We start from the raw sequence: 19,844 nt of genomic DNA on the forward strand, positions 1-19,844 counted from the left end.
GCTCCTCGTCTGGGATAATCATTATTTTCGCGTCCGGGCAGGCCGACCGCACGGGATAATCATTTTTCCGTGCGATAGGGTTAAGTGGACTGCACGGGATAAATGCCACCCGCACGGAAAAAAAAACCAAAAATCACCACCCGCCCGCATCCGGCCGTCGCCACCGCAAGCTGACGAGCCCGCCCGCCTCCCCCGAGCTCGCCGGCGACGGATCCACTTCTACCGCGTCCACTGATGACGGATCCGTCTCTCCCGAGCCCGTCATCGTTGTCGCGAGCTCGCCGAGGTCCGCCGTTGAGGTCGTCGTTCGTCGTCGTCGAGGCCGTCGTCGTCGTCGTCGAGGCGGGCCTCCCGAGACAGCGGCGAGGGCGAGCGGCCGCCGCGCCTTCGCCAAACGCCGTCGCCGCTTCCTCACCGCCTCGCCTGGCCGTCGCCTCGCCCGGCCCGCCGCCTCGCCTGGCAGCCGCCGCACCCGGCTTGCCGCCGCGACCAGCCGCCGCCTCGCCCGGCCGTCGCCTCGCCCGCTGGCCGCACCGGCCCGCCGCCGGGGAGGAGGGAGGGAGAGGGAGGAGGAGTGGAAGGTGTGGAGGGAATTGACTGGGGAAAGTGATAATAAAAGGGAAGAAAGTAAGAGAGAGAGGATGTGAAAAATTTGAAGTGGATAGGAGGGAAAGGAGGGAGGTATTTTCCTGTGCGGTTGACTTTAAAATCCCACACGGGAAAATCGATTTTTCCGTGTAGTCCACTTAAATCGACCACACGGGATAATGATGATTATCCCGTGCGGTCGGATTAGGAGGCCCGCACGGAAAAATCGATTTTCCCGTGCGGGCGATAGTCCTACACCGGTCCCCTTATTTTTCTGTGCGGTTCCACATACGAACCGCTTGGAAACAAAAGGGGGTGGCATCCAGAAAAATCTATCATGTAATAGCGTAAAGTCTATGATGTGCTATGAGGCTGGACAAATTTTCCCATAACTTTTGGAATCTTCTAACAGGGATAAATAAATTTTTGAATATTATTGTATGTTTGTAAGTGCATTTCGAACATCTTTTGAGAAATATTTGGCACAATAACACATTACAAAAATAGTTGATAAACTCAATGAAATATTATAGAAAGCGGCAAATTCAATGGTAACTCGTTGAATCCGTGCAAACTCAATGGTATATGATATATTCTCTCCACTGGTAAAATATGTACATATACCTTGCACTTCTCTATTCTATTGTGTGATATAAATGGTTCATTTTTCCAAGAGCGATCGTAGATTGTTTAACTATTCATGTGAAGTGAGTTGAAAATATCGTACCAAACTATAATTTATATGAAATATACGAAATAAATGTAGCACTACTATTCAGTGTACAGTAAACACTCCACCAAACAGGCAACCCTGTATGGTAAACAATGCAGGTATACAGCAATATGAACCGCGGTTATAGTTTATATATAGAACTACTTCTCTCCGGTGAACAAAACTAGTGAAAGGCTTTGCAAATGCAAATGCATATGCAAAAGGGGGGAAAAAAAGAGCCCCAAGAAAAGGAAGGCTTGAAAACATGTGGGGATATGAGACATCAGGAACAAAATGAACAAGGTTCCACATAACTAGCAGCCAAGTCCTCTCGCATATCGACCACATAATTAATCCATCAAACATGCAAAAGAATTATTTGGTGAACTGTTTCGAGAATCGGTGAGCCGACGAAGGCAGTGAAACGGTCATGGAGAGACCACTAGGAAGTAGGAACATGAAAAGCCAGCAGAAGGCTTGTATCAAGTGGTTCATCTGTAGAAAGCCAAGCAGGAGAAGGTTTCAGAAGCCTATAGCTAGCTATGTTCGTACAAAAGCACCCTCAGATGAACCACTTGATAGGTAGCTAGGCTTCTGAAACCTCAGAAGGCTGCATTTAGATCCAAAGTTTAGATCCAAACTTCAGTCCTTTTCTATCACATCAACCTGTCATACACACACAACTTTTCAGTCACATCATCTCCAATTTCAATCAAAATCCAAACTTTGCGCTGAACTAAACACAGCCGAAATTGCGGTCGGCTAGTTCTGGAGCCTAGCTACCTATGTTAGTTGCTGTGCTTCGTCGAAATTTTTTTGAAAATATGCCGTTTATTTTTTTTTCTCTATTTTTTTTCTCTCAGAAATATTCGGATTGTAATTTTATTTGCACAAATATACCGTTGATATTACGATCTCGCACAATGAAAACGCGAGACCGCTCGGTGTGGCACGGCAAATTCGCGAGAGCGAGCGATCTCGCTGACTCAACCAGCGAGAGACAGCGGTCTCGCAGGGTGAAGTAGCGATACCGACCCTTTGCCGCTAATCAATGATTAATTAGTGATTAATTATCTTAATTAGTGATTAATTAATTATTAATTAATCGCTAATCAAGATAAGTATTCACTAATAATTATTAATTAATCGTTACTCATTTAATTTTCCGAACGCTCTCGCACACTCACCATGCGAGACCGCTCGGTCTCGCGTCTTCTCCGTGCGAGACCGCTCGGTCTCGCGCCTCTGCCGCGCGACACCGCGCGGTCTCACGTCCTCTTCGTGCGACACCACCCGTGTCGTCAGCCCCCGTCAGTTTCGCGCAACGGTTTAGCGATACCGGTAGTATATTTGTGTAAAAAAGTTTATATCAAGACTATTTCTGAGAAAAAAAATATAAACGGTATATTTTTGAATTTAAGTCGTTCTTCGTCTGCGCCACAACGTACTATGGGTGTGATGTTCTTTGGGTGTAAAGTTTTTAAGTATACGGATACATATTTGAAATATTAAACGTAGACTAACAACAAAACAAAAAAACGTAGACTAACACAGCCATGGCAACACGTCGTCATCCTCCAGCCGCACGTATTTGATGGTAAGAGCATCTGCATCGATTATGCTCCTGCAATCTCGCTCACACTCGGGGTGTGTTTAGGTCACACCAAACTTCCCCCAACTCCCAACTTTCCATCACATCACATCACATCCAAAACTTTCCTACACACATAAACTCCCAACTTTTTTTTCAAACTACCAACTTTCTCCAAACTTCTCTCCAATTTCATGAATTAAACTAGCAACTAATTAATGATTAAACTTCTCCCCAATATATATATATCCATAATTTTTTTATGCATATAAACTAGCAACTAATGATTAATTTTCCTATGCCCTTATGCATATAAACTAGCAACTAATGATTAATTTTCCTATGCCCAATCTCTCTACAAGTCCATATGCAATGTATGTAATCTACAACCTAAGTATTACTGACCGTTCGATTTTGGTCCTTATATTATTTTTTTCATCACAAGTAATAATACCTATATTAATAATAAATCTGTCTCGTACTTCGTCCAAATATATTTGTTTGAATGACGATACATATAATTTATCAGCCTAATCCATAGTTGTTCTTTTTAATTATCAAAGTTGGAGTATAACACAGTGGCATGTCTATGGCTAAAATTGTTCCAATTAAGAACAACCTATGCACAGATAAAAGTGATTCTAGGTCTTTTCCAGAGATTAAAGATAAACGAAAATGACTCTGATGTCCCTCTTTAAGTAATGGATGGATAGTTGGAGAGGAAGATGGTGGTTGGATTTAAGATTTGGTGAAAATTAAATAAGAAGTAGTACTCTAAAATCTCTTATATTTATGGATAAATTTTGAACCCATATCCATTATATATGTTTGTGGATAGAAGGAATACTTATTAGCCTTGACATGATACTTAGTTATTCTTTCCACGTACGGATATTATTCATATTTATATCTCTTATCATTTTTTTCTTTGTTGCACGTCACCATGATATATGGTAGTAAAGAAATTTTAGGTCCATTAATAACAGATGGTCAAGTGGATAATAGATTTGAAAGCTTCATCTGTGGCATTTTATTGTCCAACTTCCAAGTTCCAATGACAATTCAGTCAATTTCTTAAACATTTACATTTTGAAACATTGGGAGTGTTTCCAAGGAAAGTATATTTATTTGGTAAGGTGTTGGTTTGGAGTTTCAACCATTATTTATTCGCAACAAAATTTATTTCTATCATATACAAGTTTCTTTATTAACTTAATATTGACCTCACTCTTTTCCTCATGCAGATATCGTTGTCTTAGCATCTCACATAGCTAGGACTGATTGAAGAAACACAGTAAAGTGGTGGAATGAGAAATATCCACAAAATTATGCTCTAAACTGTGTAAGTTTAATTAATATCATTTAATCCTTATAAGTGTTGGCAGCAGTTTATTTGAATTTTAAGCATACGGATAGTTGAAACAATTCGAATCACACTATATATGGAGACAGTGACAAGAAGGGGATAAAGTTGGTTTTTTTTTAATTCACGAGAAAGAGTATTGTTTCATCTATTTACTGGAAGAAATAAAATTATCTATAGTGTTTGAAATTTCTATGCATACCTTGATTTTATATATATGGGTGATACACGATGACATAATTTATATTCTCAACATTTTCCATAATCTTCATGGTTATTTAGAAGGCATGCAAATAATCAGTAATCTTTGCCCCATAATGTTTCACGACCATTTTATCATAATTTGAAGCTAAATTGCATCTCAAATAATAAATTGAATCGAGGAACATACCATGAAAGTTGCCCATAAATTAATTAAGGTGTACAACGAAATTGCCACATTTGTCAAAATAGCATGGCATTATTTGATTTGACAGTTTATATATCTTAGGTAGATCGTACTATCATCGCAGTTAAATATTAAATCATAACCATAGTTCATATTAAATAAAACAAGCAAATTCAAATATAATGGATTATGAATTTGGTATCTGTTAATTTAACCCAAAATCAATAATGGTACAGCTTAGATAACATGTCCACGTATAAAAAGTTTGTCCTGAGTTAAGTAATTTGCAAATTAACAAGCATGTTTAGGCTATGATTAAGATTTTTACTATTTATAAAACAATTTTCTCCATAACAAAATCCTGTGCAACGCACGGGTTGGCGACTAGTATATATAATTTGTATAAGGCCTTATTCCCAAATAAAAAAATTTTACCCTGTCACATGACTCACATCGAATGTTTGGACACATGCATGGAGTATTAAATATAGAAAAAATAATAATTACACAGATTGCGTGTAAATTGCGAGACGAATCTTTTAATTCTAATTGCGCCATGATTTGACGATATGGTGCTACAGTAAACATTTGCTAATGACGGATTAATTAGGCTTAATAATTTTTTCTCGCAGTTTCCTGGCGGAAAATGTAATTTGTTTTGTTATTAGTCTATATTTAATACTTCAAATGTGTGTCCGTATATCCGATGTAACACGCCAAAAATTTTCGTTCGCGAAATAAACGGGCCCTAAACTAACATTTGAATTCAAAGCTAATGTTTTTCTCTCTTTTTTCAAATTTTCAATGGAATGCAAGAGCTTTAATTATTTGTTGAAGGGTGGGGAAAATAATCTAAAGATCTTAGCACCAACAAGTAAGAAGGTAACACCACTAACAAACCTTCATTTCAGGGGTTGATTAGCGAAACAGTAAAATAAAATATGTGAGAATTAACAAAAACTGATGGAACCGTATAGGTCAGTGAAAAAGGGAAATAAACACAAACATAAAATACAATGATATAGACCAGTTAGGTTGAATCTATGTTATTGCTCATTGAAATAAGAGATGATAGGTAGTCCGATTTTGCATATGCATGGCCGTTCACAGGAGCTAAAATCTTAAACCACCAAAGGATTACATTCTTAACCATGCTATACTTGCACTGCCACTTAGATCTAACTAAATGATATTAGGGATTGGCCGAGATCTAACTAAATGATACGACTACACCTTTCCTACATATACATGTAGAGACAAGTTCATGTCCTCTTTCTTTCTTGAAGGCAGTACTACAGAGGTCGGCGATATAGATACTGGAATACCTAAAACTGGCACCTATAGTGTTTTTCCTCCCACGCGCCCGCCAGCCCGCTGAAGTGTCAAAAGCCGGCACCTTTCTCTCCTAATATGTGCCGGTTTTGAAAAAGAACCGTCAGATATTCCCCCTGTCAGAGAAAGGTGTTGGTTTTGCTCTAAAATCCGGCAACTTTTCGTTTCTGTTCCATCGGAGCGGTTGCATGGGACCCACGGTAGAACTGGTACATTTAAGGGTGCCAAAGATTCGTTCTAAAACTGGCCCCGATGACCGAAGTCATCTCTGCCGCTATCTAGGTGCTGGTTGGGAAACCGGCACCTATCTAGCGTTCTGTGTTAGTGAGGCCTGCAACAGATGATGGTTTCTTCAAAGTCACTCTCTAGCTCACAAATATTTGTACTTATCGATAGGAATTTCATAGTAACATGAATTGACATATGCGACCTGGGATACCATATAACTAGGAGGGACCGGGAGTTTGTTTGTAAATGTGTTCTTGCATTGCAGCCTGTGAAAAAGAACTTGACATTTAATAAACATCCTCAAGTATTTTCGTGAAAAAAAAGAATTATTCCTTACATGAATTATGATGTCCATTTCTTAGCTGGATAATACTCAGGTTATTCAACTTGCTAGACTATAGGTTAAAATTACTTCTTTTTCTTTCATTTAAGTTATGCTAATAACTTTTTTTTTGCGGGAAAGAGAATGTATTACTCATTTAAAAAGTCATCACAGCCTAGCTGTAATATGGACTTACAATCCTCTTCCAACCAGAAACCCGACAAGGACTCAACCCTAGCCTTATTAGCAAGAAAATGACTAATCCGATTCTGACTGCGCTGAGCTTTCTTAATGGAGATTTCTCTGTCCCCTTTCATGATGAATTTTGCCTCCTGGACAAGATTGGCTAGTTCTGATCGATCTCTCCCTTTCTCATTCAGCATTTGGATAACCGACATACAGTCGGTTTCTACCACGATCGGTAGCATCGTCCACTGGAACGCTTTCACCAGTCCATCAACGCAAGCACGGAGCTCTGTTTCCAGCGCTCCAGAGCATTTTTGCAGAGGCCTGCAGCAAGCAAAAATGGGTCTGCCGGAACTGTCTCTGAGGATTGCCCCGATTCCTCCATTCTCTGAATTGCTGTCAAAAGAACCATCTATATTGAGCTTCATCCAGCCGTTGCTTGGTCTTTCCCAGCGAGGTTGAGGATTGCATTTGGTCTGAACAGATTGTTTCGCATTGCCCACTTTAAGCACCATCTTGCCTTTTGCCAGATTTGCTACAGGATCCTGACGAAATTGAAACAAAGTATCCACATAGCTCTGAATGAAGCGCTGAGAGGCCTCCACTGGTGGCGCCATCTTGCCATGTGTGATCTCATTTCTCACATGCCAATTTCGCCAGAGAGTCATCAGGGCCAAAGCTCTATCATAATCTGACAAGCCTTCCAAGCAATTAAACAGCCAAGAACGGTCAGATTGGGTAGACTGAATGTCTAGGGAGATTGATCCTGATTTATGCAACAAAGACCACAACTGCTCAGCATGGATGCAACGGCAAAGTGCATGGCCAGCATCCTCCTTTTCTCTATCACAGATGGAGCACATATCCGTTCTCTCCAGGTTCCTTTTCTTCTTATTTACCATAGTCGGCAAACTGTTAGATGCAACCTTCCAAGCGAAAATTCGCACCTTCTGCGGAACATTACATTTCCAAATTAAATCCCAGGCTTTATCCACAGTGTTATTTGAGGAGCTTGAGGCAGCTTCCACATTTGCCAAGTTGGCTGCTAGTGCATAAGCACTCCTAACAGAGAACTGACCCGTCTTGTCTGGGTGCCATGCTAGAAAATCACATCCAATCCTGGGGGATGTGCAGATCTTGAAAATGATATCTGCGTCGACTTTCAGGAAGTAGAGGTTAATCTTCTCAGCATTCCAGGATCCATCTTGATCTAGAAGATCAGAAACCCATTTGAGCATACAATTCCTTTTCAAGGTAATTGGCCGTCTGGAGTGATCTCGTGGCAACCAAGGGTTACGCCATATTCACACTGCATTGCCATTCCCTATTCTCCAAATTATCCCCTTCTTCAACAGATCCAACCCATGTTCAATCCCTCGCCAAGCAGGAGAGGCATTGGGACCAAAAGTTGTGTCAATCAGAGAACCATGAGGATAGTACTTCGCTTTGAGCACCTTCGCACAAAGGCTGTCTGGGAATTCAATCAACCGCCACGCTTGGCGCGCTAGCAGGGCTTGGTTAAAAAGCCTAATGTCCTTGAACCCTAACCCACCATTCCGTTTAGGCTTTGTCAGGCATTCCCAGGCTCTCCAGTGCGTTTTCCGGCGACCGTTATCCGCACCCCACCAGAAATTTCTTGTAAGCCTCGTTAAGTCTTCGCATACCGAGTCTGGAAGTTTGAAAATCCCCATCACATAAACAGGAATAGCTTGCATGACAGCTTTAATCAGAATTTCTTTGCCACCACTAGAAAGGTAATTCTCACCCCACTGGATCACTCTCTTGCAAATTTTTGCTTGCAAGGTCTGAAATCGTCCTTTATGCATTCTTCCTTCTGGTGTAGGGAAGCCTAAATATTTATCTTCAAATTTATCTTTCTCTATTCACGGAGTGTTTCGGATGGATAGATTCTGCACTAAAGGAGTAGCCGCCCCAAGAATGATTGAGCATTTATCTGGGTTGACAAGCTGACCCGTGCCCCGAGCATAGCATTGAAGAACTTCATTCACCACTTCAGCCTGATGGACTTCTGCATTAACACAGAAGAGTATCGTCAGCATACAGTAAGTGGGAAATGCTAGGGGCATTCCGGCAAATCTTGATAGGTGTTAGGATATTTTGTTCCACCTTTTCCTTTAACAAGAGTGATAACCCATCAGCGACGAACAGAAAGAGAAATGGCGACAACGGGTCCCCTTGCCTGAGGCCCCTGCTTGGAATGAAGGAACGGAGAAGGGTTCCATTGAATTTAACAGAATATCTCACTGAAGTCACACATGACATAATCCACCTGACCCATCGGTGAGCAAAACCCAGCCTGTTCATTGCCATCTCCAAAAATCGCCAATCAACTCTGTCGTAAGCCTTTGAGAGATCCAATTTATAGGCACACGCCGCCTTGTCAGCCACTTTGTTTTTCTGAATTGCATGAAAGCATTCAAACGCGAGCAATGCATTGTCAGTTATCATGCGACCCTGAATAGAAGCACTTTGTTCCTCTGAAACTACCTCATCAAGGACTGGACGGAGTCTATTAACCAGACATTTCGAAACCACTTTATACACCACATTGCATAGACTTATTGGCCTATAATCCTTCAACTCTAAGGGTTGTTCAATTTTTGGTATAAGAACAATTGCAGTATTGTTAACACCTTCCGGCATTATACCAGACTGGAAGAAATCACGCACAGCTCGAACTATATATGTCTTAAGCGTTCCCCAATTTCGCTGGTAAAACCTAGCCGGGAAACCGTCCGGGCCAGGAGATTTTAGTGGACCGATTTGGAACAACGCTTGTGCAATCTCTTCATCATTGAAATCAGCACACAGTTTGACATTCATTTCCTCTAAGACTTTCTCCTGTATTAACCGAGTGACCTGTTCAGGGTCCAGATTTGGATCAGCCATATACACCTTCTCAAAATATTCAGTCGCCATTTCTTCCAGCACCTTTGTCGATTTCTGAACAGTACCTCCTGCATCTCTCAACTTAGTGATTTTGTTCTTCTTTGCTCACCAGACAGCCCGGCTATGGAAAAAGCGTGTGTTTCTGTCCCCCTCTTTCAACCAGTTAACACAGGATCGTTGTAGCCACAGCATCTCCTCCCTATAACGCATCTCATTCATATGGTCAGTAGCCTGGCGGATTTGGTTTCTGTCTGCATTTGATTGCATTAAATCTGCCAGCTTCTTCCTTGCTTTCTCCAACTCTCTACATATATTTTTAACTTTGGAATTACTCCAGGATTTTAAGGCAGACATAACCTTCCCAAGGGCTTTATTTATATCCCCAAGATTAGTTTTCTCCCCTGCATTAGACCAGGCCTCATCTATTACTTGGACCACTTCCGGTTCTCTTTCCCAAACTATCTCATAGTGCAGACACTTCTGTCTCACTTGTGCGTTCTCCTCAACTACCAGTTTGAGCAGGATAGGGGCATGATCAGAACAAGGGGACACTAGGTGAACTACCTGAGCTGTCGAAAAAATATCCCTCCATCTGTCATCAGCAACTACACGGTCAAGTCGAACCTTGACATTGTGCCATCCATCCCTCTTATTATCATAAGTGTGGGGTAGGCCTGTAAAACCAAGATCATGGAGCTCACAATCATGCAAAACATCTCTGAAAGCTTGCATCTGTGGCTCACTTCTCGGGTTCTTGGAGAAGTGTTCAAACTGCCAAAGGGTTTCATTAAAATCACCAATAACAGTCCAAGGTAACCCTGAGTTCAGTTTGATTTTCCTCAACAACGACCACATATTATGTCTGTTTTCTGCCCTAGGTTCTCCGTACACAAAGGTAGCATGCCACAACAGATCATCAGGGGACAATCGCACATACGCATCAATATATCTTTTATTTATCTCTTTAATATCAACATAGATAGATTCATGCCAGAACAAAGCAAGACCACTACTCATCCCTTCACTACTTATTCCCACAAAACCACTAAGCCCCAATCTCCTACGTAACTCACTGATCTTTTCCACACTCTGTCTCGTCTCACATAGGAAAACCAGCTGGGAACGTGCCTCTTTGGCTAAGGCACATAGATCACGAACTGTCGCAGCATTCCCTGCTCCGCGATAGTTCCACGCTAAACAATTCATTTCTCCTGACGGGACCCTATCACAGGACCCGTCAGTTGACCAGCAGCCCCAGGGCTGGTTGCTTCCATGTCATCCACGTTAGCGGCCTCCCCGGCCTGCATCCTTCCTGAAGCGCTTCAAAGCTCGTACTGTGCTACCCGGTGCCACCTGCAGCTGTTTATGTTCCTCTGTTTGCCGGTTATATTCCAACAAAGCTTGCTGGACTCTCCCTTGTTGCTTGATACCTGGCTGATCCAGAGTCCTTTTGTGCTGACTGCCGGTATCCTCCATGGACGTATCACCAAACGAAGCGGGTTGATTGAGATTCACCATCGCTGGAATCATCACATCTTGAGGGTTTTGGGGGGCAGCTGCATCATCCTTTCTCCCTCCTGTCAGTCCAGCCTGCATCTCATCTCTCTTTTGCACAGATACCTGAACATTGCTGATCTCATCTGCGAGCTGTTGGTCTATCTTCCCATCACCATCTTTCTCATTTACCTCAAAGTTATCATGAGCATCTACCCTTTGTGGAATAGCCTCATCCCATTGTTCTCCCTGCCTATGCCGAGATGAAGACGAATTAGCACTGCCCGCACCTCTGAAAACTAACTTGCGTGCTGCCCCTCTAGCCTGCATTGGTGCCACCTTGCTAATCTTCCTCTCAAAAGGTTTCAGGGGAGAGCACCTCAGATCAGCAGAGAACTGAAACGGATGGTCACCCGCTACAACTTTCCTTTCGCAGTCCTTATCAGAGTGGCCGATGAAACCACAGATGAGGCAAAAGTGAGGGACCCGTTCATATCGCAGATCAAAACGCCGAACAACCTCATTGCCCTGTACATTAATCTTGATGGCTAGCTTGGATCTCAGAGGCCGTTTAACAGACAACTCCACTCGGATGCGGAAAGAATCATGTTTATTCCGACCGTCCTCCTCGACATCTATCTCCCGCACACGTCCCAGTTTACTACCATAAAGTTCCCCTCGCGCTTTCGTCATCAAAACCAAAGGCAGGTCGTAAATTCTGACCCATATGGGAACAACTTCGAGAGGTACTCTTGATGGACTAGTAATACCATCAAATTCACCAACCAAGAGGGCATCTCCCCTGTGGATCCATGGTCCTCCCTAACCAACGAACTGGTAATCACCTTCCGCTGTGAAGGTTACAATGAACAGATTGTCTCTTAGAGATTTGTAACTCATGTTAGACCTCAGCCTCCATGCTCTTCGCATGTCATCAAAGAGAGCAGCCTGGATTGGTGTTTTCAACGAATAGTACCGTGCTAGGATTGTCCACTTCCCTGCCGTTTTGACCTCTTCTTCTTCAATGTCAACCTCAACCAGATCTTTGTCTTCGTCATAAATCTCACCTTCTGTATAAGCCGCCGGTCCTCGCGATCCGCTGCCGCCCTCCTCTTCAGTTATGGTTTTCTAATGAACTGTGTCATCCTGAACCCCCATCGCATTGCGGTCTGCAAGAATCAGATCCAGCCTCTTTGGATTTTCCACAGCCAACTCTCCTGCTGATTTTCCGAGCAATGATCCAACCCCAGGATCATCCAATGGCTTCGGGCGGGCAGCCATCTTAGCGAGAGCCCCTTGTTCGCCCCCACCATCGGAAGACTCCATGAATTGGAACTTGACGCTCTGAAGATTGTAGATTGAGAACTCCGCAGCCGTGGAAGTCACCAATTGCACCTTTGGCCCTGGTGGTACGTCGCCTTTATACCATGTAGTCACCGAGTCCGAGACTTCCACGATCTCCCTCAGAGGAAACCGACCAGGATCATACCACCAACAGTTACCAACCAAATATACATCAAGATTGAATCGAAAGCCCAGGCGGATTGCCCAGGCGTTTACCTTAACCTTATCTGTACCCCCATAAATCTTCCATGTATGAGATTTGGAGCCTGACTTCGATTGCAGGAGGGTAAAGAGATTCATAAACCGGATGTAATTCCAGCCATAGAACCCTGCCATGGACGGAATTCCCACGAAAACTAACAGCAGATCGGAGTATACCTCCATCCAAATCCATTGCCCCTTGGGCACGTAGTCTGTCGTCGCCCAGTCGCCTGGGCGTCGCCCAAACCCTAGCATCCGTAACTCATGGAGCTTAACCATTACCATAATAACAATATCAAGTTATGCTAATAACTCACAGAAAGAGCCAGGGGAAATGTTAGGTTGGTGACTTGTGCGGTGTTTGTTCTGTTTGAGGTTTGTGACAGCGTGTTTAGTCAGGGACTTGCACCTTCGATCTTGCCCTTCTCTTTTTTCCTCATTAATATAATGACACGTAGCTCGCCTGCGTCGATAAAAAAAAATATTCTAGAGAAATAATTCAAAATTTGTAGAGGATTTTTCAGCTTTCTGTTCAGGCAGCTTTCGTCATCCTCGAGCACCTTGAACCATGAGCAAGATAAGCACAATGGCAATGGCGAACCTGCAAATTTTCTGCCCTGGTATTCGTCACCTTCCGGATCAATCTGATGAGCTGCCCGAGCAACATGCCATGTCACTCCTACCAAAGAGGGCTATATAGTCATCACGATCTCTTCTGCAGTTCAGAGATTTTTAGATAATGGATTAGAAACCCGGCCTCTACATCTTCTACAGTTCAGAGATAAACTGGATTTCGACAAGTCCGTCGATCTCTCTGTGCCCTGCAGATCGAAATTTATAATTCTTTCTTCAGAAAATCTACACAACGGGCTTCCGTCACAACGGGATAAGCTATCCTCTTATCTCCATCCCTTCCTGTAGGATCGAATCACAAGAACTAAGCCAACCAGAGGGGAGGTGAATGGTTGGTATACCCAAAAACCGAAAACTTTTAGCGGAAATAAAAGTTACCCTCGAAATCGATGGATTGCGATCTGACCGAAGTAGTTGCGCCGGTTTGACCGCTTGATGAACGTCGGTCTGACCGAAGTAGATCGATCGGTCGAACTGCCGACTCCTGTAGCCGCCGGTCTGACCATCGTGTGCCCGCCGGTCTGACCGCCACGATGTCGCCGGTCTGACCGCCGGTGCGCCGCCGGTTAGACCGCCGAAACCCGGTGAAACACAAATCGAAGAACTCTTAAAGTGGATGACAACTTTATTACTTCTCTCTGTGTTTACAAAGTGCACCAACAGCACTCCTTACAAAAATTTCGACTAAACTTGAAACCCTAACTCAAAACTCAACTCAATTGCTCTCTAAAGCGATACCGGGAAGCCTCACGCTCCCCCTCTATTTATACATGAGGTAGGCAGCCTAAAGCCACGAACCAAACTCATACTAGGAGTCCTAAACACCTTAGGAAACCCACTAGTACAAAAAAGAAACTTTACATAACCAAACGTACCAAATTTGGACTCCTTCCAAATTCGACTCCACATCCCATACGCACACAATAACACCATCGTATGCCATATGGAAACTCCATTAACCACGTGCATCAACTCTAGCCTAAGTATCCCGCATGATCTCTGACCACTACGGACGTCGTCTTATCCCCAAGCCGACTCCCGGTCCATCACCGCAAATACTCTCCCGATCGAGACATCAAGTCACCTGCACATGGAACAAACAAAGAAACCATATTCCGAGATCAAGCTATCTCCAACTTGACTCATTAGCAACAAACAATAGTATTACATACGTATAGTATCCATCTAGAAGTCATAATCATGGAATAAACTCGGATATCCAAATAAACAACCCGAAACCGAAACCGACACAGTGTCGGCCGGTCAGACCGCGGGCTGCGCCGGTCTGACCGCGCATTACACGCCGGTCTGACCGGCTACCAGAGCCCGGTCTGACCGGTCCACATAAAATGATAAAATCTGCGATTCACCCGTGAAATCCAATCATCTCCAAAACCACTTCGTGAATAAATTCCAAATAACAAAACCAATAATCTCCAATGCCCAATTGTTCATCACAGAATAATAATCAAAAACACCTTTGATTTTACACTTCCCTTCCACACACACTCTCTCTCTTCTTTCCATCCCTTCCCCTCCACACAGATGAAGCCGCTTCAGCCTCGCTGCTCCATGGGCGGCAGCGGCGGCCGAGGCTGCCGCGCCGGCGGACAACGACTCCGCCTCCGCGCTCCGACGACGCCTCACACGAGCTGTTCATCTTCTCCACGTCTCGCCAGCAGACGACGACTTCGCCTCCGCGCTCCGATGACGCCTCGCCGGTGGAGCCAGAGCAGGAGGCGGCGGGCGAGGTCGGGGAGCACGAGCGGCTCGGCAAGCGATGCGCGCAGCGCCTCCACCAGCGGCGCCGCCGCCACGAGCGAGAGGTGTGCCGACGCGAGCTTTCTCGAAGGTATGGTCCAGGTGCCGCGCTACCGTCGTCTTGCCTCCATGCTCCACCATGTGGCTGCCTTATCCTCTCTCTCCTCCTCCTCCTCCTCCTCCTCCAGGCTACCAGGTACCAGGTATCACGGGTACCAGGTACCAGGTACCAGGTATCACTGTATCAGGTACCAGGTATCACGGAACCAGATACTAGGTACCAGCCCGGTACCAGGTACCAAAGGTATCAGTCGATACCAAGTACCAGGTACCAGGTATCAGGATGGAGTGCACGTGGAAGCGGGCAGGAGTCACTTAAACTATCCTGTTACCTAGGTATCAGACCTGGTACCTGCAGGTATCATGGCTGGTACCATAGGTATCAAGCTTAGTACCAACGGTATCATGGCTGGTACCCGTAGGTATAATACCTGATACCTTAGGTACCAGGGTCGATACCTGCGAAGTATCAAGTACCAACGTTTTCTCTCCTCTTCTTCCTTTCCCTCGGCTCGACCCCCTGCTGCTGCCGACAGCACACTCCTGCTCTGAGTAGTTGTTGCGGCGGCGCGTGATACTGAGCCAGATTTGGGGGAAGGAGCACTCCTGCTCAGAGTAGTTGCAGGTGCAGCCGGCTAGGTATCGCGCGCGCACCGAGCAGTGTTCTGGTTGAGGGAACGAGCACTCTTGCCTGGGGGAAGGGAAAGGGATCCTGCTCGTGGTAGTTACGGCGGTGCTCCATGCCGCCGCCGGCGCGTCGCCGGCACACAGAGGTGGTGGGTGAGCGAATCGCGTGGACAACATGTGGGGCTTGGTCAGAGAAAGGAAGTCTGTCAGGTGTTATTTTTATCCCGTGACTACCGTGTTGCAACGGAATCCCGTGCGGTAGCAGCCCTCTTCTTTCTTTGGATAAAGAACAAGGTGAAGAAGATGATGTTGAGGTTTCTCTCTTTCTTTCCTGAGTGGTTCAAGTGCTTGCAGTTGCATAGTAGTCTGAAAAACGGGTGAGCTCATGCACTTACGAAGGGATCAAATTGCAGTACTATACTGTTGTAAATTGGCTATCCTATCACTCAAATCACTCACGAGCAGCTTACTCTGAATCTCTGACGGTTGTAGGTTTGCTACAGTAAACTGAACAAAAACCGAAAACAGCAGAAAAACTAGTGATAGAGTTTGGCGCAACGTAGAAACTTGCAGCATTTTCTCGGTTCTCTTCTATTGTTTATACTCCAAACTCCATCAGTTTGTTTCAACAGAAATAGATCCATAAAACTCGCCTAGATCCTACTGAATCGTGCCATCCCATGATTGATATCGCACGAGCTTACCACTAAGACTTGACTGATAAAAATTGAAACTGTTAGAGACTACTTCTACGATCCGAACTCCTCGTGAACACAGCACAAGTCAAGTTAATTTGCTTGTTTCAAAAACCTGAAACTAAATTGAACCAGCTACAAGATTAAATGCATCATATACTACTATCCAAAGTTCAATATTTATGCAGTAGTTATGCAGTTGATAAGAATTAAGGTTCGACAGTACTTTTAATTGTTTTGCAAATAAAAAGATATTTGCTCCGGTCCAACAAAAAGTAACTCGAGAAACCAGTACCTTAAGGTATCAAATCGTTTCCGATCATATACTACTATTCAAATCATTAGATCTAACAATGCTCATCCTGTCTAGCTAGATCGAACAATCGGAAACGATTTGGTACCGCGAGGTACCGGTACCTTGATGTACTTTTTGTTAGACTGGAGCAAATCTCAAATAAAAAAGAATAATCAATTCTTAGTCCTTGTAAATAATTTCACTTCTTCATAAATTAAATCCAAATGGATTTAGTTACAATTTGGCATCTTACAATAATGAATAGTAAATCTCTTCTACGTACAGTTAAGAATCATGACCATAATCCAGTGTAGCATACATATATCCACACATCTTTTATTTATTTTTTTACTTGTCCATAGTAGTAAAAAATTTTGGACTTCGCTGTCTCGCAACCATTCAAAACTCTCAAGGTTGACTAAGGCCATTGGTGCCACATCTCTTGAATTCTGGTGGTGGCGGAGGCAGGCTGGTCTCAGGCGTCGGTCCGTCCTCCACGATGAATGCCGTCGCCATGCCCATAATTATGTGGAACTCGAAGTGACAGTGCAGGTACCACATCCCTGCCCACCAGAACAAAACCACCAATGAGACATCTGCCCGACCATCCCAAAAAAAAAAACCAATCCTACTTACGAACCTGTACACATGTGTGTCCAGGTTCATAACTAGGAATTCGTTTTTTTACATAGTAGTAGGTCTCAAATAGTATGAATTTATTACATAGTCACTATTTTTTATATGCTTTTTCAAAAAGTAAAACTTCTTTATATGCCACTGAAAGTTTACCTGGATTGTCTGCGAGGAAGCGGACGGCAGCCCACCCACCACGTGGAACCTGCACGGTGTTCCTCAACTGGGGATTGTGGTAGTTGAACTTCTCGACATCCCTCTTGGGATCGAAGTTGCCGAGCCCTTGCGCGAGCACGAACACGTCATAGCCATGGAGGTGCATCGGGTTGGAGTCGCTCTGCAGCAGCGTGGTGCTCTGGAACACGATCTCCACCGACGCGTTGTACCTGAACCGCCGAAGCCTCATCGCCTTCGCTGTCGGCTCCAGCGCCGCCTCGAGCGGGCCTGCCGGGATAAGCTCCCGGTCGGTGTAGTTGAATGGCCGCGGCGGCCGGACAGGGAAGTCCTCCGTATACACGCCCTCCGGCCTGCCATCGTAGTAGTGCTCCAGCAGGGCGGTGGCGTTGGTGTGGTGGAACGAGACGTTGTTCATGGTGGCCACCACCACCGTCTCCGGGCTGCGCCCGCGCTTGCACGTTGTTGTGTTGCCGCCACGGCAAATGGAGCCAAGGCCGAGCGTGATGAGGAGACGCTCGTCGACGTGGGCAGGCACGCGGTGGCGCTGCTGCTGCTCCGGCAGTGCGAGACCGGTGAGGTTGCGGCGGAAGTAGTAGGACGGCATGGTGTTGTGTTGGTCAGGCATGACAGGCATTGGCATGGGGAGGTTGTTGCTGTCCATGGCGGCACCAGCATAGCGGATGAGGCCACGGGAGGTGAGCTGCGGGATCTGGAGGTCCGGCGGCGGCGGCTGGTTGGCCAATGCGACCATGTGGTAGTACGCTGGCGGCGCGTCGGTGAACATGAGCACGTCGATGGCCTCGCCCGGTGCGACGGTGACCATGTCCGTCTTGTACGGGGTCAGGTAGTTGCCATCGGCGCCAACCACGGTGAACGTGTGGCCGGCGACCTTGAAGTAGTATTCAGAGAAGAGCGCGGTGTTGATGACCCGGAGGAGGTAGCTCTCCCCGCGCTTCACATCGAGCACAAAGCTCTCCTCTACCGTGCTCGAGCAATTGCTAAGGTCACCGAGCTTACCATTGATGGTCGCCGACAATGGGTTGTCGTCGAAGTTGCCATCTAGCATCCTCCTGTCCAGCTCTATGAGATCAAGCTCCCACCATTCACCTGCAATTAATGATATGGTATACATAGTCAATCAGTGGCATACATCCAACCAAACAAGTGCATAATTTGTCTAAGGTCAAGACCGATCAATAGTTAACCGATTGACCTGGACCGTCCATTACCTATGATGATCGGCACGTCCTTGGCAGGTGTCAGAAAAGGGTACTTTCCGTTGCGGGGACGGATGATGAAGGCACCATTGATGGTAGCACGGAGGCAGGTGACGTGGGCATGCCACCACAGCGTGCCGACCTGGCCAGTAACATTGAAGCGGTAGGTTTTCTCGCCACCAGGATGGATAGGACACTCGGTGACGTAGCCAGCCCCATCAGCCCAGCAGCTCCGCATCTGGCGGACACCGTGCCAGTGGATAGTAAGCCCATGTGGCAGCCTGTTGATGACGTGGACGACCACGGTATCGCCCTCCGTCACATCAACCGTTGGCCCTGGAAACCGCCCGTTCACCACGTAGATCTTGGTCGTGTTGCACAGGTGTGTCACGTTCATCTCATGTACCATGAAAGTCTGCTCCACCACAGCCGCCTCGCCGCCGACCACCGCCATGGCCAGAGCCGTGGCGGCGACGACCACGCAGAAGAGAGATGCCGCCGTGGAGAGCTTCTCCATGGTGACCTTATCTTTTTCAGCTACGGCCAAAACCAAACTCAGTTAAATTCGTCTGAACTTGTGAAAGTGCTGCTTCTCTCGATCCCAGGACAGGTTTGGGGCCGTATTTATAGACACGAGCATCAGGTGGTCTGTGCTGAACTGCTGATGAACACCCAGGCACAGAAGTAATACACATCTGCTGATCGAATAGGATGGCCATTTCCAATGGTTGACCAGCCAATGGCCGTTTGTCCGCAGATGAAAACTATGGGCTGCCTTTGCATATGGCTATACCTTATACCTTAATTTAAAAGGAAAAAAAAACTACTTTTTACATCTCTTTCTAACTAGGCAACATAAAAGTAAAAAATATAACATTTTAGTTTCAAAATAAGAAAACCACCATTGAAAGGTTGTATTGTCTTTTAGGGGTATTTTCACTGATTTTTGTAGTATAGAGTGTAAAATGTCCGATTTTGTAATTATGGAAGTATTTTCACAAATAGGTGTAATATATACTGTCTTAATTATTTTCTGCTATTGTGCAGTTAACCATGAGATTGGCTTCTTCTCGGATACAGTTTCAAC

The 19,844-nt window shown here is 45.1% G+C and overlaps 1 protein-coding gene and 1 pseudogene across 1 annotated transcript; both read right to left on the reverse strand.

Moving 5' to 3' along the window:
• Positions 1-6,673: 6,673 nt before the first annotated feature.
• LOC136354146 (uncharacterized) lies at positions 6,674-12,794 on the reverse strand (annotated as a pseudogene).
• A 4,185-nt stretch (positions 12,795-16,979) lies between these two features.
• LOC4350236 (laccase-18) lies at positions 16,980-19,598 on the reverse strand. The gene is made up of 3 exons (NM_001423184.1): positions 18,770-19,598; positions 17,520-18,647; positions 16,980-17,293 (listed from the first exon to the last, which is right to left on the reverse strand). The coding sequence occupies exons 1-3, from the start codon at positions 19,272-19,274 to the stop codon at positions 17,139-17,141; spliced, it is 1,788 nt and encodes a 595-aa protein (NP_001410113.1). The 5' UTR covers positions 19,275-19,598; the 3' UTR covers positions 16,980-17,138.
• Positions 19,599-19,844: the final 246 nt, after the last annotated feature.

Source organism: Oryza sativa, chromosome 11 (genome assembly GCF_034140825.1).
Source record: "Oryza sativa Japonica Group chromosome 11, ASM3414082v1".
Taxonomy (NCBI): domain Eukaryota; kingdom Viridiplantae; phylum Streptophyta; class Magnoliopsida; order Poales; family Poaceae; genus Oryza; species Oryza sativa.